This window comes from Cnephaeus nilssonii (assembly GCF_951640355.1).
Source record: "Cnephaeus nilssonii genome assembly, chromosome: 7".
NCBI classification, from domain to species: Eukaryota; Metazoa; Chordata; class Mammalia; order Chiroptera; family Vespertilionidae; genus Cnephaeus; species Cnephaeus nilssonii.
In genome coordinates this window covers 22,057,382-22,084,046 of record NC_137078.1, presented here as the reverse complement: position 1 = coordinate 22,084,046, position 26,665 = coordinate 22,057,382, and the positions used below count along the sequence as shown (strand labels likewise).

Sequence of the window (26,665 nt, the reverse complement as noted above, 5' to 3'; positions counted from 1 at the left end):
TAGATATTGGATCCTAGACTCTTGAGACCTAGATAAAACGTACCTTTTAGCTGCAAAGTTTCATATTAAATTAATCTGCATATTTAGAGAAAAACATTAGGTAATAGTTACTAAATTAAACATATAAAATGTTATAAACAATTTATGTTCATTTCTCCATTGCACTTCATTCACTAAGGTAGTAAAATACTTGTTTTGGTTACAGAAGTTGATTCGAGTCAGTTAAGACGCCAGTTGTGTGGAGGAAGTCAAGCCGCCATAGAAAGAATGATTCACTTTGGAAGAGAGCTACAAGCAATGAGTGAACAGCTGAGGAGAGAATGTGGCAAGAACACAGCAAATAAAAAAATGCTGAAGGTACATTTGTTTTCCCCTGTAAAATATAAATGCATCAAAGGAACTAAATTGTAGTTTTGTAACACACTGAACAGAGCTAGAACCTCGGTATCTAGCAAAATAATTCTTGTTGCACATGAACTCCTCCCTGGCTTCCTATTTGAGAGTGAAAGTGTTCTATGTGTTTGGGCAGTTCTGCTCTACTGGAAATAGCACTGGAGTTCAAGTAAAAAGTATGGATTCAATCCCCACTTGTGCAACCTGTCAGCATTGTGTGCACTTTGTCAACTTACTTTTCTTAGTGTTTTCTCAGCTATAAAACTGGCAAGTTAGGGAAAATGTGAGTATGCTGATAAAACTGTAAATTTGAGGTATTTTTATTTTAGTAAACATTGCTCAGAGTTGCAGCAAATTGAAAGTCTAATACATGGTTTTCATTTTGATGATGATTGGTGAAGGATTTGGGTCATCTAGTTAATACATTTTCAGGTCTTTTTTAGATTGACATTTATGATAGCTAGTAAGATGGATACAACTTAAACAATTTAGTAAGTTAGGCACAATTTTGTGTATCATTGAAGTTGGGAGTTTTCTCCTACCTTAAGTCGGGATTGTAATTAGCTGTGGAGATGTTATTCCTTTAAAAGCTTTTTCATACTCAAAAAAGTCCTACGAGCTCTGTAAGTCTATGAAATATTAACCTAGCCATTGTATTTTTTTTTTATCCTGCGTTAGGTTTGTTATAGGGTGGAATTTCTCCGTTGCTAGTGGGAGTGGCGTTCTCGTATCTTGAGAAAAATAATTTTCTAAGACGCACGGGAGAATGAGATATATTGAAAGGTTTATTTGTGTGTTATTGTATCCTTTGGTTTGCAAAGTCCCATTTCCCTTAAACCAGTCTCGGAAAATATGCAGCTGGAGGTTCAGCAGAGCTAGAAGCAAAACCAGTGTCCAAAGTTTCTGTTCCATGGTGGAGTTGAGTGCAGCAGTGCATCAGGCTGATTGTAATCCATTAGTCCATTGTGTGGGCCATGTGGGAGAATGCAGGGGAGCATGCCCCCTGCAACAAGAGTCCCAATAGAGCAGGAGGGCCAACAGAGCCAAACAAAGGCAGGAATTCCTTTGTTTAGCAGTTTAATGAATACCAAATCTTCCCACACTTGCAGTGGCCATGCCTATTCTGACCTATGGCTTGTTCCCCGGTGTGATTGACAGACAAGTACCTTCCCACATCACTCAGACCTGGAGAGTGTTAAGCTACAGCTTCCTGGCAAAGCTGTACAAATGGCATGCCTACATTATCTAGCCTTCTCTTTGTTTCTTTCCAGTTATTAATAACCAGGTTATTACAGTGGTATCAGGTTGGGCTCAGAGGTGGTAAGTTATAAACATTTTCTCCTGAATGTTTTGAAAGTTCAAAAAACAAAGGAGAGATTCATGTTGTGCTGCTTGGGTGTAATGTACGTAGTAGCAAAGGGCAAGGCTCCTGACTGAAACTGAGAGTGCACCAGTAGCAACACCTAGTAGCACTGAATATAGCATAAAGTCAGCAAAAATCATGCACCTACATATCTGCTTGATCTAGGATGGGTTAAGGAGACACCTATATACATCTCCAGTTAAAGGTATGCACTCTTGTATTTTCGGTATCTGAGGTGTGAAGAGAGGTGTAGTCACTATACTTAGTACTTCATCTACTGGATAGCAAACTGCTATTCTAATAGTGATCATCAGCTCTTTAAAAAAAAGTTTAAAAGATAATTGGTAGGTTATGTGATTTAAGCTGTTTTTATTTTTAAACATCCTTTTTAAAATAAATAATTTGTATTGATTTCAGAGAGGAAGGGAGAGAGAAATAGAAACATCAATGATGAGAGAGAATCACTGATTGGCTGCCTCCTTCATGCCTCCCACTGGGGATTGAGCTGCATCCCGAGCAGGTGCCTTGACTAGGAACCAAACCATGACCTCCTAATTCATAGGTCAACTCTCAACCACTGAGCCACATGGGCAGCTATTTTTTGTTTAAAAAGTCAAATCAGACATTCATATACTGTTAGGAAAATAGCTGTCCACATTTGCCCTATAAGTTTATGAGTTCTTTGAAGTCAGGCTAGGTCAGTGGTTGGCAAACTGCGGCTCGTGAGCCGCGGTTTGCCGCTCTGTTGACTAATGAGTTTGCCGACCACTGCGTAAGGCATTACCCTTACCCAGAAGTTTAAAGACATTAGTACATTATTAAAATGTTTTCTAAGTGTTTTTCTCTAAGGCAGTGGTCGGCAAACTCATCAGTCAACAGAGCCGCCGTTTGCCGACCACTGGGCTAGGTCTTTCCTTAACTCCTCCCCTTTTAAATATATCTTATGCATATAAAACCTAGGTATTCAATGAATGTTTATTCAATTGAGATTGAATTCATTGAGAAGTATAACTGATTTTTCAAGATTGGGTATTTTCATCACTATCAACTTCGTAGAACCTTTTCTCATATCGAGTGGCAAGAAGAAACTTATTTCTTGGCCTTTAAGTTTAAGATAGCTGAAGTCATCCATTTAGGAAATTATTTTGCTAGATACCGAGGTTCTCAACCTTTCTGGTGTCTAGACACCTTAAGAAACTATTAAAGATTCTCAAAGAGTTTATTGATTTTACTATACTAGAAATTAGAACTAAAACTAAAAACAATTCATTAGAAATAACAGTAAATCCATTAATTAAATATTTTTGTGGAAAAAAAAACTTTTCCCCCAAATGGGGAAAAAATGAGAAGCATGGCATTGCTTTACATTTTCACAAGTCTTTTTAATGTTAATTTTAATCAAGATGAGCTGGATTCTCATACTTACCTCCACTATGTAGTTTTGAGAGAATGAGAAAAATGAAAGTAGTATGTCAGTGTTACTATGAAAATAGTTTTGACTTCACAAAACCTTCTGAGAGGGCCTTGGACCCACGTGTCCCTGGACTATACTTTAAGAACTGTTGTTTGAGTGGATATTTGGGAATATGAGATAATTCTAAGAATTCATAGACTTTTTTTAGAGCAGGTCACTGTTTTCTTGCTAAAACTTTATGCTAATTGAGCATGATGAAGGAATGTGTGATTTCTGCACACAATCTTTGAAAATTTAAGATTTCACTCAGTCAGCTTACTGTCCTTGATTCCAATTTGCATGAAGCTCAGAAAATGGCATTACATGGCCTATTCTCAAAAATATTCCTTGATTATATATTATGTGAAAGTGTAATTCATCTTCATCTAAAGAATGTAGATGGCTTTGATTTTGCATCTCTTGACTTCTAAGCAAATGCCAACTGCTTTAAGAGACTTCCTTTATATTCTGAGCTGCTTTCCTCCCATGCCCCTAACTTTTTTTTGACCTAGATAGGAAAGAGTAAGTAACCTTACATTTAAGTACCTAAAGAACAAGGCTGGAGGACTTGAAGCAACTTGAAGAGTAAATGTTTTTGCTGTAGTTGAAAATATTTAGAATTTACTTCTTTTTATTCTTCATTTCAGATCACATGTGATGTAGGGGGTTATTTTTTTTTTCTGGTTTTGTATAAACTTCTGAATCATATATATATAGAATGGTTTGGGTAAAGTCAAAGGTAAGATTACCTAAAATGCTTTATGATAAGGTGCACGTGTACAATGTTTGCTTCCCCTCAGTTGTGGAGTAACTGGCACATTGCAGTCCATTCGAGTAGCCCACCTGTGGTGAAATGGCAGGGAGTCCCTGCAGTAGTCGTTTCCCTTGACCTGTTTTCTAGTTTTGTCCGTCTTCCTTTCCTCTTTCCCTGTTGTCTTTTTGTTCATACCTGCCTAAGTCTGCCAGAGGCTCCCTGGGAACTGCCTAACTTTGGTCAGCAGCTGTTGATTGAACTTACGCAGTGTGGCCAGGCACTGCTATAGGCAGTGTGGAGAGTCGAATGTGCATGAGCAGCCCAGCCAGAAGGGCTTTTACTCCAGTAACTGAAGCAGTAGAGCCATTTAGACTCACTCTTTATAAACTGCTATAGATTTTAAGGCAAATATTAGTAGTTTCAGAATCCTACCTAAATGAAGTCACATTTCCCTCAGAAATTATTCATACTGATGTAATATTTTTAAAATAAAAAGTAACTCATAATGTCTTTGGTTACCATCACCAATAAAGTTTTATAACAGGGTTTTAAACTTAGAAGTTGCTTTGTTGATTTCATTCCCTTTGTAAAGGAAGATATGGTGCTAGGTATTTACTATTGGGAACTTGATGCTGTTAACCTTTTTATTTTTTAAGGTTTTGTTAGTTTTCTTGGTTACAGCTTCACTCTACTTCTAAACTGTGTTTCATAGTGTTGCTGTGTGATTCTTCTGTAATCAAGTCTAATCTATACCACTCCTGTATTTAAAACTCCATTGCCTTATTGGCCAAAAAATTCAAGCTTTTTAGTGTTTTTAGAGGCATTTAAGGATTTAACCCCTTACCCATGGTTCCAACCATGCCTTTTTCTCCTTTCGCTCAGCCTGTGTCCATGTAGCTTGAGCCTATTTCTGTGATTGCATCATGTGACACAATACACTGTACGTTAATAAGCAATATGCTGTGTTATTTATTTATGTGTTTTTTCCACAAAACTATGTGAATCCTTGAAACAGTGACAAGGTCCTGGTGATCCGTGTGTCCTCAGTTGTCTGTCTGCTGTGTCCAATAAATATTTGTTTTAATTGTACTGAAAACAATAGGGGAGAATTTTGGACATTTTTCCTCTTAAAATTTATATTGAAAATTAAAAGGGACTTCTCTTACTAAAAGAAGTACAGTACTAGCTGTGTGATCTTAACTTCTTACTGCCTCAATTTGCATCCCTGTATGATGGACATTATAGTATCCACCTCATAAGGTTTTTGTGAGGATTAGATAAGATGATCCAAATTAGTGCTTAAAACATTGCCTCATACAAAGTTAGTGCATAAGTTACTACCATCATTATCATTGTGTTTTTGTTTTAAATACTAGAAAGTGAAAACAGAAAAATGGTCCTGATTTGAGATTTGGAACATTTTACCTTTTTTGGTAGCATGTCCACATATATAGACCCAAGAGGATAGTTTTGTGCTTAAAATTTTTATGTACGAATTACTTCCTGGACAGTTCTTTAGTATATCTTTTAAAATTTATCCGTACTTTGGGGATGGTACCTCATTAGATAGTTGTGGGGTAAATTAAGGCTTGAGCAAAGCTCAGTCTTTAGAAGTAAAGTGATTGATTAGAGTTAGCTTTATCGGATATAGAATATTAATATTCTTTCCATCAATAAATTAGGATTGGGGGCATTCAGGAAATACAACCTAAGTAGCTTTGTGGGATGCATAAAATACCTTTAAACTTTAAAAAGCAGGTCTTGTGATCACCAGGTGTGTGACGCTTCTTCCCTATATCAGTAACTGCAGGGGATTCAAAATAGTAAAATAATTTTTTTTATCTTCAGAGAACTTTCATAATAATCGGGGTGAGAAGTCTGATGTGAAATACTTAGCAATAACGACAGTGGGGACCCACATGTTTGTTTAGAGACACATGTATTCCCTGTCTGGTAGCCGCAGACTGATGGCACAGCTTTGCTTTATGGACAATTATTCCCCTATTTCCACAATATGTAGGCCAGTTTGGATAAGAAAGGGTAAGAATACAGTTGTCCAGGAAGCCTTTCCCCTACCTCTGCTATCCCAGAACACTAATAAGATACCGAGAGGAATGCTGGAGCTGTCTGAACCTAGGAGATAATCATCTTTAGGAATCTGTCATCCACACTTCCAGAGTCAGCATTTTGAAAGTTGTTACTGAATTCACTGATTTACAGTTTCCTCAGCACCTCTCCATGTATGTGTTCTGAATTGGGAAGGTGCCCTGTATCTAACTATATCTGTACCTCTATTATAATATTACTCCAGATTAGGGTATTCCCTTTGGCAAAATAATAATACATAATTTATCGAAAGATTAGAATGAACCGACATTGCTAATTTCATTTAGCTCATTGTGAAGTATGACCTCTTATAATCCCCATTACACAAATGATGAAACACACTTAGGTCGTTAATTGCTAAAGGCTACACTAATGATGCAGGCTGGTGATTGATGCCAATGTCTGAAACCACTGTGTATGTGCCTCCCATTAAAAACGTCATTTGAAAAGACTATGATGTGTCAGCTACTTTAGGAGGAGGGGTGACTTGAGGATGGTTGGATATAGGTGGACCCTATCCTTTTTATGTCAAATTCATATCAGTCGTAATAAATTGTAAAGTATCTGAATGCTTGTCTTCCTCTTTAACTTAACCAGTATTAGCCCATTTCACAGGAATCCGTTCTTTAAATTTGTAGTATTTGTTCCTGCTCTGTATGTATTGTAGAGATCGGGGGAAGATAATGAGAATGTGTTCACAAAAAGAATGAAAAAAATGAAAAATCAGGCTTTGCTTCATAATCTAGTAAATGGGTTTAAATGTCACAGTAGTATAGTGCCTGAAAGCTGTATTTTACCAGTGTCTCAATTTGTAACCGTGGTGAGCATAGTAGTTGAACTATTTGAACTAAAAACCAAATTGCTGTTTTTAACAGGATGCATTCAGTTTACTAGCTTATTCAGATCCTTGGAACAGCCCTGTTGGAAATCAGCTTGACCCAATTCAGAGAGAACCTGTATGCTCGGCTCTTAACAGTGCAATATTAGGTAAGTGAAGCTAAAAAGCACAACTCCAACTAGATACTTTGAATATTTGAGGTGGTATTTGTGTTGGCATTTTATATTTTAGTAAAATCATAAGGGAAAGGTTCTCTACATTTTAAAATTAAGATTACCTTAGAATATAGTAACCTTCCTCCATTATTTTAGTTCCAGATTAAATGGATTCAAATGGAATAAAAACAGTACATTGGGGTGCATCCTTTTTATGTCAAATTCATATCAATGGTAATTGGGAAGTTTGGAAATTAGAAATTTTTGTGTACGTAAATATTTCTGGCCTGAGCCACCCATTTTCCAGCTCCCACCATGCTTCAGATACAGGCACAAAGGGGCTTCCAGGTGACTTGGAAACGCCCTGTCACTACTAACCCTGTGTCAGATTATAGTTGCATTAAAGTTAAGCATATTCAACTACATGCCCTTCCCAAATAAAAAGTGTGTGAGGAAGAGAACAGCAATTTAAGCTTAGCCAGGGGTGAGCATTAAGTGAAAAATTGGAATTTGCTGTTTCCCTGGTGGATTGCCATTCCTATGAGCCAGCTCACCACAGATTATGATTATAGTGTTCATATGTTGAACACATACTCTTTTTCTATGAATTATGTAACTGTACATTTTGTGCATTTATATTTAAATTCTATAGAGTTAATTATGTAAAGCTAAGTTTTAATTTCTGGGCAATACTTTTCAAAGGTAGTTCAGATAAGAGTGATTTTTCACCTGACTCTCTAATTCCCCTCATATGGCCAGAATATAAAGCAAGCAAATAAAAGTATTCATATTTGAGCCTTAATCTGTTCTTTTTTTTTTTTCCTTATAAAATTCATTTTTAACTCATTGTGTTAAGGTCTCATACTAAAGTTTTAGAATAAGAGTAATATCTTTGTGTTGTAGTTTTTCTTAAATTTAGAATTTGTATATAGTAAATGATGTGAGTTTTCTTTGCATTGTTAAATTGTGTTGTAATTTCTTTGGTCATGAAATTCGTGTAGCTCTGCTAGTAAAAAAAAAAAAATAGCTTAGTAGCAGTGCTGGGATTGTAGGGCAAATTATGGTTTGCTATACTATGGTTTGCTATACTTGTATTTTTTTTAAGTTACATTATCAGTAATCATGAAGCCCTATCATTGCTTTGCATTTAGGTACCACTCAAACCTGGAAAAATTTGAAAAGTAACCAGTTTTCTTAAAAGTTTTCTATATCTTGTGTTCTTCAAGGGGATTAAATTTTAAAATAGTAAATTACTTGGGACCATTATCCAATATATTATGTATTCTTATATATTGTACTACATATTATGTAGGTTTGCCCACAAATAGTGCTTAAATTTAATAAGATTATTAAACTGTAGCGGAGGTGTCTGCATATCTATAAATACTAAATTATCTTACCTTATAATAGACAAATATGCAAATTGACCGCACCTTCGCTACGCCCAAGCCACGCCCACCAACCGAGCCATGCCCACCAACCACGCCCACCAGGAAACCGTTGCAGGGACGTTGGGGTGTGGTGGAGCCCAAGGCCGGGAAAGCCGCCCGAGGCTTTCCCGGCCTTGGGCACCAGCGGGGAGCCTGCATCGATCGCAGGAAACCACTGGGGTTCGGCTCCTGCGATCCTTAGCAGGGATGTTGGGTGTGGCTGAGCCCAAGGCCACTGCCCGGGGCCAAGCCCCGACCCTGAAAAAGGCAGAAGGCGGTGGCCACAGCCAAGGCCTGGGTCCCCAGTGCCGGCAGAAAACTGGTGCAGGCAGCCAGGTGAATGAAGGTCTATTGCACGAATCTTCGTGCAAACGGGCTACTAGTCCTATATAATAAAAGGCTAATATGCAAGTAGACCAAATGGCAGAACGACAGGCCACTATGACGTGCACTGACCACTGGGGGCAGACGCTCAATACAGGAGCTGCCCCTTGGTGGTCAGTGTGCTCCCATAGGGGGAGCGTCGCTCCGCCAGAAGCCGGGCATGGCTGGTGAGCCCAGCAGCAGTGGTGGGAGCCTCTCCTGCCTCTGCAGCAGCGCTAAGGATGTCCAACCATGGGAAGTGGGCCTAAGCTGTCAGTAGGACATCCCCCAAGGGCTCTTGGACTGTGAGAGGGCGCAGACTGGGCTGAGGGGACCCCCCCCCCCAGAGTGCATGAATTTCATGCACCGAGTCTCTAGTGTAATCTATAAACTAGTGCTTGAAGTTATATTAATTGTATGTAATTCTTGCAAATTTTGTATCCAAAAAAAATTTTTTTTAATGTTTTTGTTGATTTAAGAGAAAGGGGAGAGGGAGATAGAGATAGAAACATCAATGATGAGAGAGAATCATCTGTTGGCTGCCTCCTGCACGCCCCTCACTGGGGACTGCAACCTGGGCATGTGTCTTGACCAGGAATCAAACCATGACTTCCTGGTTCATAGGTAAATGATCAGCTATGAGCCATACTGGTGGCCGGACTAAAACATTTTTTTGAATGCTTATAACCAGGTGCCTCACTTGGCCAAATAAAATTGTAATAAAGTACCTCTAGATATTTACCTTTCAACGAGGTTATTTCCCTGAAAACCTTCAGGAGATATTTTTGAAAGGAATTAATTCAAATTAAGGCAGAATTATTTAAAATTATAAAGTCAACCCTGTGTAGAGTTGGCAAAAAAAAAAAAAAAAGGTTTATCACTATCAAAATTTAGCTAAATAGCCTCTTGCCACAGGATAGCCAGTATTTTAGTAATCTTAACCCAAAGACCACTTTTCAAACTACACCTTCTCACCAATCTGTGTATCTTTCTTGGCATAGTCTTATTCTTATATTCTTAATTATACCTTCTTTCCTCTTGTACTTTAAATCCTGAACTTGCTTCATTATTTTTGCTTCACTCCTTCTAGAACTTTTCTTTCTCTGAAATTACAACCTTTAAATTAAGTCTTACGGAGCCTTAGCAGTCATTTATCACTGTTTTTGCCCTTTGTTAATGGATCATTAATTTTATTAATTGGGAATCTATACAAATTTAAAATTCATCTACTCACAAGGAAAAAGTACCAGCTTCTATAAGTTTGGCCACTTGCATCATTCGTTCACTTTTTTTCATTTCTGGCATAGAACAAATGTTATTATTTGTACTATAACTGTCTGACAAATTTCTGGTATGTAGGACCCTGAATATTTTATTGATAGTTAAAATGTTTGAACTATGAATTGTAAATTACCCCTCCAAAATTTTAAGTAATTTTGCTCTATCGTCTCTCATGGTGACCATCACCCCTTGCTCCTTACCAACCCAAATATCATTTACTAATATGCTCTGGGAACAGTTAGGCAGCCTCAGTTGTGTTCTATCCCCAGAAAAAGAACCCATCAATGAAACTTACTGAAACCCTGGTACCTTTTGCTAGCTTAGTCAGATAGAAGAGAAATACTAAATATTCCTTATGCCCCCATTAAAATTGCAGCCAAAAAATATTTTCCCCATCATATTTAATATGGAAGTAGAAGATTTAGAGTAGTTAAGGCTTTAAAAGTCTAATTCTGCAAGAATTTTCCTTATAGTTTAATACCTAGTACCATATGACCTCGTCAGAGTAGTATTTCTAAGGTATTAATCATTTGCTTAGAAACTACCTTTGATAGTTAAGAGTGATATATGCATTGATAATTTTGTAAATAATGCAATATTTCCCTTAAAATATGAGTTTTTAAAAATGTCTTGCTAATTGCTATTTTCATTTTTAATCATTTTTCCTCAGAAACCCACAATCTGCCAAAGCAACCTCCACTCGCCCTAGCAATGGGACAGGCCACACAATGTTTAGGACTGATGGCTCGGTCAGGAATTGGATCCTGTGCATTTGCCACAGTGGAAGACTACCTACATTAGCTATGCTTTCAAGGAGTTCACACTTATATTGTGGCATATAGTCAACATGGAAGTAGACCAGGTCTGCTGATTTGAAATTTAGATTTTTTTAATTATGTACTGGGGACAGGTTTTTGTCGCTTTACATTGCTTCCTAGTTTACAGCATGATGCAAATGATTTTCTAACTTAGTGTTAGGAGAAATTATTTTCCATCTTTAATCTCTTAGTTGTCTAAGAGTTAAATATTACTGAATCTCAGACGTTCAAATTTATCATCACAAATCCTTTAAAACAATTACCTAAAAGAAACCAAAAAATCCTGCCTTCTTTGTTGGGGGGCGAGGGGGGGAAGGAAATGGAACAAGTTGTGTTGTGTTAGCATGTGGGTGATGTAAATTTCAAATTGGGAGATGTTCCGACCCCCACTCCCATATAAGCATTCAATCAGTGTAACTTGCAAAATGCATAAACATCTGACAGTTTGAATTTATAGTGTTGATGGAAGAAATCATTTTTAATGTGTACTGTAAAACTTGAAATACTCAGGAGCTGAGTGAATATGTTTGTTGCTACTTACAATCCCGACCTGTTAGTCCCAGTAGTTTTGTTTTAACATGGTCTTTTCAACTTTGTTTCCTGTTTAACTACCAACGAATTCTGTTGTAGACTCACAAGTTTAACTTGTATTATAACAGTATTATATGTCAACGGTGTGGTTATGACCTTTATTTATATAAAAACCAAATATTTAGTCAATTTACTGTGTCTTAATTTAATCTTTGTACACCTTCCATTTTTAAGTGCTTAAATGAGTACTATATTGCAATAAAAATGTAGTGATATAATTAACCAGCCATTAAAAATTTACTTCTACAGATATTATTGTCAACTGAGTTTATATATTAGGTACTTACATATTTCTTATGATTAATATAAAATTAGAGCTTAATGAAGAATTTTTACTGGAAGTCTGAATTCTATAACCTAAAACTGTTCAGTTTACTAGCCTCCCTGTATTAGGTTCAAACCTGATAATGTGGGTGACACAGAAAGAAAGGGGAAAATTAATGTCCTTATTTTCATAATCACAATAAAGACACGTTACTTGACAGTAAAGCAAACCCCCAAACCAGTTAAAAGTAAAATTTAAACAGCTGTTCAAGAGGATGACCATATACTTCGGTTGACTATTATTTTGTACACTGAGGTTTGAATCTTTAAGAAAAGTAGGTATTCATCTATACTTAAGATATTGTATTTTCATAGCTACTACTACTCTTTCTCATTGTATATTTTGTGAATCAAATTCTCATCAGTAGCACCAAAACATCTGAGACTCTAAGGCATCTGAGAGCTGCAGTTAGAAAGACTTCCTGGATAGCCATTTCTCCTCCTCCTCCCTGCCATTCCTGCCACAACACACCCACACTGTGGACTGGGAAGAGGTGCCATTAGCAGCATCATTTGTATTCAATTAAATGGATAAATATTTATAAAAAGAAAGACAATTCCTTTTAAATTGCTATTTCTCCCAGGACCCTCAAAGACTAAAGGCACAATTGTATTCCAGAAGGATGAAATGTGATGGACTATTTCCCCAAATAGATTTATGACTTTTGTAAATCCTTTAAAATGATTTATTAGATTTTTATTACATTTATTAATTTTAAATTAATCTTCTAAACTAAATAACTGTAAGTTCCATACATACAAAGTTCTCACTCTTCATTTAGCTTTGATTTACTTCTTAGAAGTTTTCATCTTTCTGACCATCCACCGTCTTTTAAACCTCTTGGCATTCTGTTTTTTCTGGGTTCCTAGAATAGAAAGTTTGTGCAGTAAGAATACTATAGATATAAAATTCCCAAGAAAGAATTAAAATTTTTTCAAGATTCTCTATAATATAGACCAGGTGTCCTCAAACTACGGCCCGCGGGCCACATGCGGGTGTTTTTGCCGTTTTGTTTTTTTACTTCAAAATAAGATATGTGCAGTGTGCATAGAAATTTGTTCATAGTTTTTTTTTAAACTATAGTCCAGCCCTCCAACGGTCTGAGGGACAGTGAACTGGCCCCCCGTTTAAAAAATTTGAGGACCCCTGATATAGACCTATATGAATACAAATACTAAAATTAGGTCTATTAAATTAGATTTTATGTCAGATATACATACATACTATACTGACCTATTTTCCAGAAGCAACTTAAAAATACTAATATAGAAGCCGTTATAAGAAAAAAATGTAATTCATACTTGAGTATTTACTATTTCCTTAAAAATATTATTCAATATATAAAACTGAAGAAAATAAAGCTGGACCTTACCCCAACCATTATTCAAAAACTGGGCTGCGGCCTTTTTCACTGGTAACCTCTTATTGTTAAGAGACAGGAACTTATTTACTAGAAAAGAGAATTATTTATCATTTCTTTGTTTACTTGCAATATAAAGTGAGAAAAACAGCCCGTAAGGAAATTACCAGTAGTTCTGTTGGTTCCTGGACCATACAAAGAATTTTGTATGAAGGCTTTGGCTGCTTGTTGCCTTGAATCTCTCAGATCTTGATCTTTTAGCCTTAGAGCCAAGTAGCTTTTATTCTGGCTGGTAGTCAAAACAAAAAGTCAAAATTAATGAGGTTGATAACATGCTTCAAGTATTTTTCTTAGTTGTCTCAAAAAGTGAAAACAAAATGCATAGAATAAAAAATAAATTCCAAGGCTATTTTATAATAAATAGGCTAATACCTACATTTTAGTAAGCAAATATTTTGTTTTTATTCACACTTTAGTAAGAGCAAATATTTTGTTTTTATATAAGTATTACAATTGGTTTTCCCAGAGGATTCAATCTGAAACTGCTACTAATTAAAGTATTTCCCACATAAGCCAACACTTTTCTCAAAAAGTTACCTTTATATCCTACATAAAAAAAAGACTCTTCTTACCCAATAGACTGTACTTTTTCTTTAGCTTTCTTGGACTCATTTCCTTTTTCACGTTCTTCATTTTTCTTCTGCAAATTATCTAAAAAATTTAAAAACCGAGTTTTATTTCTAGTTAGCACTTACGTAAAAATAAATTAAGAACATTTCCTGGAGTTCACTGTTAAATATCTACTCACACCAATTTGTAAGAAATAAGGCAACAGGCCCAAACTAAACTTGGCCAGCCATTCCTATTCCCAGTAACATTGGACTACAAATACTCTTGACACTTACATGAGAAGTTATTTAAATTAGAATAGTTCATACCTTCTTTTAACTTTCCTGGTGATTTCTTTATGCTAAGGGAGAACACAGAAACACTGATTGTAATGGCAGACAGCAAAGATTACTCAACTCGTTACACAGTTAAATCTGATTTTACAAATAAGATACCCCCTTTCATTACCACCACACTCAGTTTTGACTCAGGATCCTTAATCAGTTTTGGAAAGCAAGTCACCCCCTAAATTCATGGCCACCAACTCCCAATCAACAAACTTGTATATATTGGATGGGAGTATCTTCTCCGAATTTAAAATTTGAAAGCATATCAACAGGCTTCAAAGAAGCAGATTGGAGGTAAAGTGAAAGGTGAAATACAAAGTGGAAAGTGGTAGGCCTGCCTCTTTATTTGTAGAAGTCACAAAGGATCAATTCAGTTCAAGCACAAGAGACAAGCAGGGAGACGGACTAGGCTCAAGGAATCTGGTCTGAAAAATGACAAAACAATATGAGATGCCTGAACCATACACAGTACAAAAGCTACAAGGAGGAAGTCATGGGGAGGGTGGAGTGAGAGAATGAGAGGTGACACTGGAGTTTGGTTTTAAAGGATAAAAGGGGAATCTGCTACCAAATACATTTGTTTTTATGTTTAATGTATTCAAGATCTGAGTAACTGGAAAAGTTCTACAGGACATTTGAAAACCAGGTCAAAGACATGGGTCTAAGCATTAAGGGAGATAAGAGAAAAACAAATATTTAAAAGTTAAAACTGAGTAAGGTTTGATTGATTTCATGGGATAGATGAGGAAGAGGATGACTATAACATTTGCTTAAAACATTCAGTGGATGGCAAAGCTGCTAAGTGAAATGGAGAACAAGGAGGAAGGACAGGTTGGTGGCAGGTAAGGCAAGTATGGGACAAGTTGAGTTTTAGGAGGAGCCTGCAGGTAAATGTCTGCTACTCCACTAAAATAAATTTCAAGGCGCTTGTTTTATTCACCATCCGCCCTGCCCCGTACAATACAGATGCACAACTATTGTTTAATAAATACTCTGGGATTAGGAACTCAGAAGCTCGAGTTGGCAGTGGGAATGAACAAAAAGAAATGGTGAAAGACTGAAAAGAGGTAAAATACTTTCATCTTTCCCACCAAGTTAAAAAATCTGTGTAAATTTAAGCTTTACTGTTTAATTATTTCTTTAATTTTGTGGATTCAAATAAATGCTCCAATATGTATGTCAAAGATGGGTGTATGTAAGCAAGTAATATAACAAGATCCATTACTTACTTTGTCTGTGAAGCTGTAGTTAACTTCTCTAGAACAGTGTCTGGAAGGAGTTTCCTTTTCTTAAAGACATTTTAAAAGAATAGAGTGAGGTACATGACAATATACCTGGGTTGCTTCTGAAGTTACAGGCTTAGGGACTGCCTCATATCCTGACCTAGGCCAATAACGGATTTAGGCTGACCCCTGCCTCCACTGTCTAAGCTGTGGGCAAACTGCGGTCACAAAGCTCAGAACCCAATCGACATTCTTTGGAAGACCTGGTGAAGACTGGAAAGGGGGCCCAAATCACTGTGGACCCTGAAAGCAGTTAAGTCACGTCCTTCTGGAGTCAGTTCTCTGTGGCCAACCTGCCAAACACCCGACAGCAGAGCAGTCACCGTCTGCACAGCCCTGAGTTTCCAAAGCACCTCATTTAAGTCCAACAGCAACCCAGGGACCGACTACCTCCGCTGAGAAGTGACAGATGTCACGGCGAGCTGAATGTCAGGGCTGGTTTTTAACCGTAGGATTTCCAATTCACAACTCTCCCCACTCCCACTTTTAAGAGGTGGGCAGCAAAGAGTACGAGCATCTTTGCTTTCACCGATGTCTGCAGAAACATTAGGACTTTTCCTCCACCTCCATACCCTACCAGTTTTGCAACAAACACGGAAATTCTACCCCAAGCCGGGTTCTTTTACAAAAGGAGATGCCTCCCTGCAACCCTAACCTTTTGTTCAATGAACAGCTCCTCGCGTCGCTTCCTCTTCTCCTTCAGGAGTGTTTTGTCCCTGAGAGAAAGGGAGACCAGTCAGCGCGAGGAGAGGCAGTGGGGCGGGAGGGACGGTTCCCCGGCCCCGCCGTGCGCTCCAAACCTGCGCGCCGTCTCCCGAACTCGCCGCTCCTCTTCCCTCGCTTCCGCCTGGGCGCTGGCGAAAGTCAGTTCCTCCGGGGCCTCGTCGTCCAGCTCGTCATCCCCGTCCCCGTCTTCCTCCAAGGGCTCGGCGGCCGCGCCGCTGCTGGGCTGCCCGAGCAGCAGGCCGTGCTCCGCCTCCTCCGAGGCGGGCTGGCCCTCGTCCACCATCGCCGACGCCGACACCGGAGCGCGGGACGCGCGCGGTCGGAGCTGCACCATGGCCTAAGTCGCGCCGGACCGTCCGACCTCTGACCCGGAAGTAGCAGCCCGCAAGCCGAGCGTGACGCGAAGAACAAGCGACACAGGTTTAGTCGCTCCCTGCACGTTCTGAAGCCCCACAGCGAGTGGAGGCGCATGCGCAGGGCGGGGAAGGGCGTGACCTCAGGAAAGCTGGGGGCGTTTCCTTCCGCTCGGCCCTGAGGCTGGGCGCTCGAGGCTGCAGAATTCCCTCCTCGCCGCTGCCGAGGCGCCCGAGGGAGCGGGCAGACGTCGTGCTGCCTTCCAGGCTGGGGGGCTGAGAGCAGGTTTGGCTGAGTCCCCGCCCCCTCGAGGCGGGCTGGCGCGGGTCACGCCACCCCGTGCCCAGGAACTCGGTGACCGCAAGCCCCAGGGTCCCATCACCGCTCTTTCAGCACCAGGATTCTCTTGGTCGATCCAGTTAACCAGTGTTTGTAGATTTGACTCCCTTCACTCCGCACCCGCCCAAGAAGTGGCCTTTCAAAGGGAAGAAATGCGCTATAGCGGCAGGACCTGCTGTCACCGAGGAGTTGACAGACACCGGATTAAATCAGTGCCCGGCACCAAACGTGTGCTAGGCGACTTTGGCCGCCGTTTATCAGGCTGCCCGACCACCAGCTCCTCCACCAGTCTGTCCATGCCTCTGTCCTGTGTTCATCACTGACAACTTCCCAGTTTATTACCGGACGCTGCCCCTCACCCCCCATTTAAATGTAAGCTCTGTGAGCGAGTAGGGAGCCCACCTGACTCCCTGGTGCAATCCCAGGACCTTGAACAATGGCCATCCCATCCCAAATCCTGAATCCAGTGAAAGAATGCCACCCTGCACTTAGTGAATGCAACCCTAGTACTATTTCTTTGTCCTCCTAAGTATATTCAATTTTTTGGAATATGCATGGCCCTTTTGACCTGTGTTTATCTTCTCCCACCCATTCTACAACACTAAGTGAGTCATCTATCATTCTCCGATCAAACCAAAGTTTCACACTTGCCATCCATTTGTACGTGCTGTTCCCTTTATGGTACACACTCCCCCACGTGGAACTATTTATACCTGAAACACAGGCCAGGGCTGACTTCCTTTAAAAGTCAAAGACCTTAACATCTACCAATCCCCACTCTGCCCATCTTTAACTACGTTTTCATCTGAATCTTGAACAAATTTCTATTACTGCAGTTTCTACATTGAATAATAGTGCACATGACAGTTGTCCCAACATTCTGGCAAGTCCTTGAGGGCAAGGCCCACGTCTTACTAATTATATTTCTAATGCCTATCATGTGGTAGACATTCAATAATACTAAATTGAATAATTTCTACCTCACATTTTTATTTTCAATTCTCCTTTCATTTTCTCTAATAAAACCAAAACATGAACAGAAATGATAAAACACACACACAAAGATGCTGGTACCAAAGCCCAATTTGAGAGGAGTTGCAAAGAACAGTACTGAAATATCTGGGCCTTGGGCAGATAGAAATTAAAAATATAATCAGACTCTCTGAGACAGCATACTGACTTCCATCACTGCTAACACTAGGAAAATGTTTAAAGTAACAGAGAAACCCAACAACAAACTTATTAAAAGAGAACAATTGTGTTTTATGTGCAAAAACTACATTATAAGGATTACAAGTCCCTTCAGTCTATATGCCTTGAGCCACTCGTGTCAAGTGTGAAGTGAACCCTAAAGGCTGGCCCTTCAGATACCTTGTAGGCTATGAACATTCCTCTTATGCTAAGAGCCTGGGATTTATTAAAAGGTACTAGGGGCCCAGTGCATTAATTCGTGCACCTTGAACTGTGAGCCGCAAGGCTGCGGTGAGCACAGGGGCGGGTCTCGGCCCATCCTCTGCACCCCTGCCTGGCCCCTCCCACCGCAGCCCCCGGATCCCCTCTGCCGGCACCACCGCTCCCATGTGCTGATGGCACCGGCCCTGCTTGCACCCGCTGATGTCGTGGAGCGATTGGGGCTGGCACCAGCAGCGGGTGCAAGTGGGGCCAACGCCGTCAATGGGTGCGAGCGGCAGCTGCTGCCCTAATCGCCCCTCAGGAGCAAGGGGAGGTGGAGAAGCCCTGAGGAGTGATCGGGGCCAGCAGCCGCTGCTCGCACCCGCTGACGGTGCCCAGCAGAGTGGGGATGGGCTGACGGTGACGGTGCGAGTGGCGGCTCCGGCAGCAGGTGCGAGTGCCAGGGCGGGACCACGGCACACAGGAGCAAAGAATTTTCAGTAACCACCAGAGGCTCACCCCGATGACAGCGACCGGCGCCCTGCCTTGGTCTGGCGCCCCCGCTCACCTGATTCACCATCCTGCCGTGGCCGACACCCACCATGTTCTGCACTCTGCCACCTGCTGCCGATGGCCACCATGTTCTGTGCGTGCCCCCTGGTGGTCAGCGCATGTCATAGCCACCAGTTGTTCTGTTGTTCCGCTGTTCGGTCTATTTGCATATTAGGGTTTTATATATATAAACTAGAGGCCCGGTGCATGAAATTCGTGCACGGGGTGGGGGGAGGGGTGTCCCTCAGCCCAGCCTGCACACTCTCCAATCTGGGATCCCTCTCACAATCCAGGACTGCTGGCTCCCAACTGCTCGCCTGCCTGCCTGCCTTCCTGATTGCCCCTAACTGTTTCTGCCTGCTAGCCTGATCACCCCCTAACCACTCCCCTGCCAGCATGATTGATGCCTAACTGCTCCCCTGCCAGGCTGTTTGCCCCCAGCTGCCCTTCCCTGCAGGCCCAGTTGCCCCCAACTTCCCTCCTCTGCCGGCCTAGTCACCCCTAACTGACCTCCCCTGCAGGTTTGATCGCCCCCAACTGCCCTCCCTTGCAGGCTTGGTCCCTCCCAACTGCCCTACCCTGATGGCCATCTTGTGGTGGCCATCTTGTGTCCACATGGGGGCAGGATCTTTGACCACATGGGGGCAGCCATCTTGTGTGTTGGAGTGATGGTCAATTTGCATATTGCTCTTTTATTAGATAGGATAGAGGCCTGGTGCATGGGTGGGGGCCAGCTGGTTTGCCCTGAAGGGTGTCCCAGATCAAGGTGGGGGTTCCCTTGGGGCGTGGGGCAGCCTGGGCGAGAGGCCTGTGGTGGTTTGCAGGCCGGCCACGCCCCCTGGTAACCCAAGCGGAGGCCCTGGTATCTGGGATTTTTTTATCTTCTACAATTGAAACTTTGTAGCCTTGAGCGGAGCCAAGCCTTCTGCTTGCTCCGTGGTGGCAGCCATTTCTGTTGGGATTTATTTATCTTCTATAATTGAAGATAAATAAATTTGTAGCCTGGAGTGGAGGCCTAGGCCAGCCAGGGCTGCAGAATCTTGGCTTCCTCCATCGCTGGGGGCAACCCTAGCCTCCTGCTCTCTCCAGCTCCGTGGCTGCCGCCATTTTTGTTGGGATTTATTTATCTTCTATCATTGAAACTTTGTAGCATTGAGTGGAGGCCTAGGCCGGCAAGAGCAGGCGGAAAGCTTGGCTTCCTCCATTGCCGGGGAAACCCAAGCCTCCCTCCTGCTCTCCGTGGCCGCAGCCATCTTGGTTGGGTTTATTTGCATATCCGCTCCTGATTGGCTTTGTGGGCGTGGCTTGTGGGTGTAGTGGAGGTACAGTCAATTTGCATATTACTCTTTTATTAGATAGGATGGCGTGCAAATGCAGTACAAAGTTTTGTGTGATAGTGTCTTGTCATCTATTTCCACAAAAGTCAAGGATATAACATTAAATCAATTCTTCTAAGGGGCTGAGGTGATGAGACTGTGTAATCACCAAGGGGGCCAGCTGATCCAAGGGCCATTGTTATGTATGACCTTCCTACACTGTTTACTAAAGGCCACTGCTCCCAGTCAGGCCTCTGATGCTTGCCTGAGAGCAAGCAGGCATTCCCTGGGCTCTGGGTACTATATTAGTGTGGGGCCTGAGGATGAGCGCTATGTTCCTGCTACTTTACTCTGAGGTAAAGTCCTATTGAAAACACTCCCTCCAGAATTCAGTGTCTGGGAAAGCTTGGCTTCTGTGTTTACAATATCAAGAAATAGTCAACCATCACCTCTTCCTTTCCTCCTTGGCTGCTAAGAAGGCTAGTACTGCCCAGCCGGTGTGGCTCAGTTGGTTGAGTATCATCTCATACACCAGAAGGTTGCAGGTTCCATTCTGGTCAGGGCACATGTCCCCCAGTAGGGGACATGCAGAGGCAGCCAACTGATATTTCTATCTCTCTCCCTCTCCCTTTCTCTATCTGAAATCAATAAAAACATATATTTTTTAAAAAGGCTAGTACCACATTGTAGTCAGTTGTGAATACCTTTGGAATCTATATATTTGTGCCATTTTTGGGTGGGGGCCTCATCCTGATTTTCCACCTTGTTGCTACTTTTCCTTCTTGAGTTCCTGTTCTAGGCGATCCCACATACTTTGAGGTAAAGCAGCCAAACAAGGTAAACACGGAAAAGAAAAAATCCTCAACAAAGATATCTCTCAGGGTCACATCTGTATACCATATATTACCTCCTGTAAAGAGTGATTTTATTTTCCACCAAAATTTGTATAAAAATCAGAAATAGCAATGTTTTACCTGTCTACTTCTATCTTTGCCAAATAGCAAAAATACGATTGGGATAATTACATTTTTAAGACAATCTAATTAGAATTTCCCCCCTCAATAACCAACCAAACACATCAGAGGATCAAGGTATGTTATGTTTAAGTTCAAACCAAATAACATGCATTAACTTTACAGTTCTCTGACTTCTTGTAACTATATTTGCTACTGTTACCTCTAAGGCCCCTACCACTTATCAACAGGTTGGATTCCAGCCAGGAAATCAGAGAATATTTTTAGATCTTCCAATACTCAGCTCCCCATCCACAAGACTGTGTGTCATCTGTTTGTGGCCTGGTACTTAGATGTACTACAGTCTCTTCCTTCCCCAGGACAATTAAGAAACCGTCTCAGTTTCATGAGGAGCCAGGGCTTCAGGAAGGGTCCTACCACAGAGCCCCTGGAAATGAAACCTGAAACAGAAGGACAAACACAGCAGTTAGGAGCTAAACCAACATACTCCTTCAGCAAGTCACACATTTCTTAATTTTACCCAAAGTAAATCCAAATTCTCACAAATGTGGCATTATGAGCTTTTGTGCCCACTTCTTTCATCTAGTTTCTGACAACTCAAGATATAGACATTTCACCATGGGTTGGTCCTTGTGATCAAGAAAATTTAGGAAATGAAATGCCTAGTATTTCGGTGGTATAAATAAGAATTTTATTTTAAAGAGCAGAGGGAGATATGATTGTAAAATATATTTCATGATTATATTGCCAAACTCATAAAAGGTTGTTTTTATTTGATTTGAGAGAAGAGAGAGAGAGAGAGAGAGAGAGAGAGAGAGAGAGAGAGAGAGAGAGAGAAACATTGATTTGTTGTTCCACTTATTCATGCATTCGTTGGTTGTTTCTTGTATGTGCCCTGACCGGAGATTGAACCCGAAACCTTGGTGAATTGGGATAACTATCTAACCAACTGAGCTACAGGGCCATAATGAAAGTTTTAAGTTTTATGATATCTACATACTACATTAAAACAGCATTCATATGTACTAAGGAAAAGAGAAAAATAACTTCATGCACCATACAGACCACAGGATTTTAGCTGCGTCAACAGGCCTCTCAAACCAACCATTTCACAACTAGCTCTGACTTGTAGTCAGAAAGGAGAAAAAAAAGAAAAAGAAAAGAAAAGAGAAAGAGCAAAGAGGAGGAAGAAAAATCAATGATTTCTGCTTCCTTCAAGAGAAAACACTTAGGGCAGAAAAATAGCAGGGTTTTGTAGTGTATTATTAATAGGAAAACCAACTGAGCACAATTAAAAATGAAAAAAGCATTTGCTCAATGTAATTCATCATATTACCAATTTGGCTGCAACACAAATCGTTAATGCCTTACCCTTAAATACTGTTCATGTCACAAAGTGCCACTAATGGGCATCCCTGACCAAGTGGCATTTCCACTCCTGCCATGCTCAGTGTGCTGAACACTGGCCGCTAGAAAGCTCCTCCCCAGCATAGTGGTCATAGTCCCTTGAGGACTGTCCAAGAATTATAGCCTCCAAGGTACGAAGAGCTTTTAGGGAATTTCCACATCCTCAATCCCACATGGTCTCCTTCCTAAGAAAGTGACTCTCAAGTGCCCCTTTTCACTTCACCCTTCCCCCACTTCACAAAGGCAGGCTGCACCCCTCACTCACCCCAAATCTTAGATGGTGTCTTAGCCCAGAGTGTGAAAACCTATGGGGTGCTAACTAAAGAGACATTTGAAATATTGGTGTGGAATAAAGAAAACAAATGCTTTCTGAAGTCTGGATATCACATCCTTATTCAAATAGGGCCTTTTCATCCTTGCTTTCAATAAAATGGAAAGAGGGTCTGACAGAATTGTCAGTTAACAGACAATGAAATAAGATATTACTATGGCATTTTAGCATGTAACTTGGAAGGAGGTCCAAAATCTGAGGGGCCATGCCATATGAAATTCTTTTCATGTCAGGGTTTATGTAGCCCAGTTCTCCCAAGTACATCCATCTATAAAAACCAAAAACTAAGAATTACAATTGACATTGAAAAGGTAATACTGAGCTTGGCCAGTGAAAATCAGCCCTGCCATCCCTCAGATGGGAATAAGAGACACAGATAAAGCTGTAGAGTGAGTAGGAAACGTATTTTCCCAGGACAAGCTACAAAGAATCCTAACAACTCCCTTCTTTGAGTAACTGCATACTTTTTTATTCACATCACTTTTATTACAATACTAGAGGCCCGGTGCATGAAAATTCATACACTAGAGGGGGAGTCCCTCAGGCCAGCCTGCCCCCTCTCACAGTCAAGGAGCCCTCAGGGGCAGGAGGCAACCTGGCAATCAGGGGAAGGCAACGCCCCATCACACCTCTGCTGCTGCCACTGCCGGTAGTGCAAGCCTCAGCCGGCCCTGATTACCTGAGTCTTGGGCTGGCCCTGGGTGGCTGGGTAACCACCATCCGAGGCTTGCCTTGCTGCGCTCCTGCTGCCCCGACAGGGATGAGGAGACTGGGCGTCGCCATCTTGTGGCTATGGGTGCTGCCATCTTTGAGGGTGTGGCAGTCAATTAGCATATCCCCTCCTTATTGGCTGTGGGTGCCGCCATCTTTGGGGGGGCAGTCAATTAGCATATTCCCCCCTTATTGGCTGTGGGCACTGCCATTTTTGAGGGTGGGGCAGTCAATTACCATATTTGCTCCTTATTGGCTGTGGGCACCACCATCTTTGCGATGGCGTGAGGGTCAATTAGCATATTCCCTTCTTATTAGATAGGATACTAGAGGCCTGGTACATGAAATTTGTGCATGGGTGGGGGGTCCCCTCAGCCCAGAATGCACCGTCTCCAATCCAGGACCCCTTGGGAGATGTCCAACTGCCGGTTTAGGCCCGATCCCCTAAACCGGCAGTTGGACATCCCTCTCATAATCCGGACTGCTGGCTCCTAAATGGTCATCTGCCTGCCTGCCTGATCGCCCCTAACTGCCCCCCTGCCAGCCTGATCACCCCTGACCACCTCTGCCTACCAGCCTGACCACCCCCAACTTCCTCCCCTGCTGGCCTGATCACCCCCAACTAACCGCCCCCCCCCACTGGCCTGGTCACACCTAACTGCCCCTCTGCCATCCTGGTCGCCCTCAACTGCCCCCCTCTGCCAACCTGGTCACCCCTAACTGCTCCCCCTGCCGGCTTGTTCACCCCTCACTGTCCCCCCCCCCCCCCCTGCTGGCCTAGTTGCCCCCAACTGTACCCCTGCTGGCTTGGTTGCCCCAACTGCCCCCCCCCACCAGCCTGGTCGCCACCAACTGCCCCTCCCCCCGCCAACCTGGTCACCCCACTCAGCCTGCTGTTCAGTCATTTGGTCGTCCCTCACTAACCCCCCTGCCGGCCTTGTCGCCCCACGCAGCCTGCTGTTCAGTTGTCCATCTGGTTGTTTCGGTTGTGATGGCCCCTGGCTTTTTACATATTAGGATTGTTGTAAGTATTCTATTTTATTAGTTATTGCTGTTAATCTCTTATTGTGCCTAATTTATAAATTAAACTTTATCATAGCTATGTATGCATAGGAAAACACAGTATATATAAGGTTCAGTGCTATCTGTGATTTCAGGCATCCACTGGAGGGTCTTGGAATATATCCCCTATGGATAAGAAGGGACTTCTGCAGAGCCATACTAGAGTTTGTTAAGTGGTATCTTGTGGTTTTAATTTACATTTCCGTAATGATTAATGATGTTCAGCATGTTTTCAATGTGTTTACTGACCATATGTATATATTTGGAAAACTGTCTATTTGAATCTTTGACCCACTTTTTAATTGGATTGTTTGTTTTTTTATTATTGAGTTGTGAGAATTCTTTATATATTCTGGAACTCATTCCTTATCAAATATTAGACTTGCAAATATTTTCTCCCATTCTGTAGGTTGTCTTTTTCTCTTTATTGATGGTGTCCATTGAAGTAAAGAAGTTTTTAATTTTGATAAAGTCCAATGTATCCATTTTTCCACACTTGATCTTAGCCAAAAGGCCTAGAAGCAATAATTTATCCATTTTTTCTTATGTTACCTGTGATTTTTATGTCATATAAAAGGCTTTGACAAATGAAAGGTCACAAATATTTACTCCTGCATTTTCTTTTAAGAATTTTATATATTTGTAGCTCTTATATTTAGGCCTCTGATCCATGTCAGTTATTTTTTGTATATGGTGTGAAGGGGTCCAATTCCAATCTTTTCCATGTGGCTATCCAGCTTCTCTAGCACCATTTGTTAAAAAGACTATTCTTTCCATTACTGCTTTGTCTTCATACTTTTTCAAAAGTCAATTGGCCATAAATGTGAGGGTTTTTTTCTGGACTATCAATTCTATTCCACTGGTCTGTATGTCTACCCTTATGTCAGTACCACACTATCTTGAAAACGGTAACTTTGTAGTAAGTTTTGTAATTGGGAAGTATAAGTTATCCAACTTCATTCTTCTCTTTGTTCTGGCTTTTTGGGTCCCTTGCATTTTCATATAAATTTTAGGATCACCTTGTCAGTTCAGCAAAGAAGCCAGAAGCAATTTTGATAGAGAATGGGTGAATCTGCAAATCAATTTGGGGATTATTGCCACCTTCATAATATTAAGTTGCCCAATCCATATATATGGATGTCCTTCTGTATATTTAGGTTTTCTTTACTTCTTTTGATAGCATTCTATAGTTTTCAGAGTATAAGTTTTACATAGAAGGTGATTTTTTTTAAAAAAAGGATGTCTTTCTAGTTCCTACCACTTACACAAAAATGAAGAAGTATGGATTGAGGACACCTGCAGGCTGTAGCTGATTAAAAATATCTGGAGAAGATATTATATCAGAATGGCATGGGTGGTATCAACTCATCAGTATTCTAAAAATATGTAGCCGAGTTTGAAAACCACTGATTGAAGTAATGACAAGAGTTTCAGTGGTGTTTTAGAATTGTGTTTATTTATGCTTGTTTATTAGTTATTTCTATTGTATCTCATTCGAGAAAGGAATTAAGCAGACTGACAATAAGATATAAACTAAATTAAAAGTGAAGACAAAAAAAGCAGGGGTGAAACAAGAAAGGAAAAAAGGTGAAGACATGAATGGGGCTAAAAATGTATACTATGATGATCTATCTACTCTTTCCACACAAACGTGGGAAACAGAATCAGTATCATAATAAAGCCACAAGTACAAATGGTCTTGGCAATTAGACCAGAGACGTGTGTAGCAGCCTCACCGTGAGAGCAGTGGGAAGAAGTTCTGGCTGGTATCTCCAAGGCTTACTGCTCAGCATTTGTTCAGCTCACCTACATCCAAATGCCTGCCATCACTAAATCTACTTAAAAAGGCAAATGAAAGCCAAGCCAAAGGAATCAAAGAAAGCTTTCAAAATGTGAAAAAATTAAAGTCTTATGGCAAACCCCTTGTAAAAAGACAGCCACCTTAGTCTACATTTAACTATATTTTGTTCTTCCAAAAAAGCAACGACAGACCAAATAAAACACAAATTCAGTGTCTTTTTTTTTTTAAAAT

At 41.0% G+C, this 26,665-nt stretch overlaps 3 protein-coding genes across 8 annotated transcripts in view; 1 reads left to right on the top strand and 2 right to left on the bottom strand.

Annotated features, from left to right (window-relative positions):
* RANBP9 (RAN binding protein 9) overlaps positions 1 to 11,771 on the top strand; it is a 100,276-nt gene extending 88,505 nt beyond the window's left edge. The window contains exons 12-14 of the mRNA XM_079776259.1: positions 206 to 357; positions 6,945 to 7,056; positions 10,807 to 11,771. Of these exons, the coding sequence (XP_079632385.1) occupies positions 206 to 357; positions 6,945 to 7,056; positions 10,807 to 10,937 (395 nt within the window). The 3' untranslated portion in view covers positions 10,938 to 11,771. The remainder of the gene's footprint in view (positions 1 to 205; positions 358 to 6,944; positions 7,057 to 10,806) is intronic.
* Positions 11,772 to 12,533: 762 nt separating this feature from the next.
* NOL7 (nucleolar protein 7) lies at positions 12,534 to 16,643 on the bottom strand. The gene is made up of 8 exons (XM_079776260.1): positions 16,270 to 16,643; positions 16,125 to 16,185; positions 15,416 to 15,474; positions 14,169 to 14,200; positions 13,863 to 13,941; positions 13,398 to 13,519; positions 13,243 to 13,320; positions 12,534 to 12,735 (listed from the first exon to the last, which is right to left on the bottom strand). The coding sequence occupies exons 1-8, from the start codon at positions 16,527 to 16,529 to the stop codon at positions 12,659 to 12,661; spliced, it is 768 nt and encodes a 255-aa protein (XP_079632386.1). The 5' UTR covers positions 16,530 to 16,643; the 3' UTR covers positions 12,534 to 12,658.
* Positions 16,644 to 21,234: 4,591 nt separating this feature from the next.
* SIRT5 (sirtuin 5) overlaps positions 21,235 to 26,665 on the bottom strand; it is a 45,055-nt gene continuing 39,624 nt past the window's right edge. For all 6 annotated transcript variants that reach the window (XM_079776429.1, XM_079776428.1, XM_079776426.1 and 3 more), the window contains one exon: positions 21,235 to 21,562. In XM_079776429.1, coding sequence (XP_079632555.1) covers positions 21,487 to 21,562 — 76 coding nt within the window. In that variant the 3' untranslated portion in view covers positions 21,235 to 21,486. The remainder of the gene's footprint in view (positions 21,563 to 26,665) is intronic.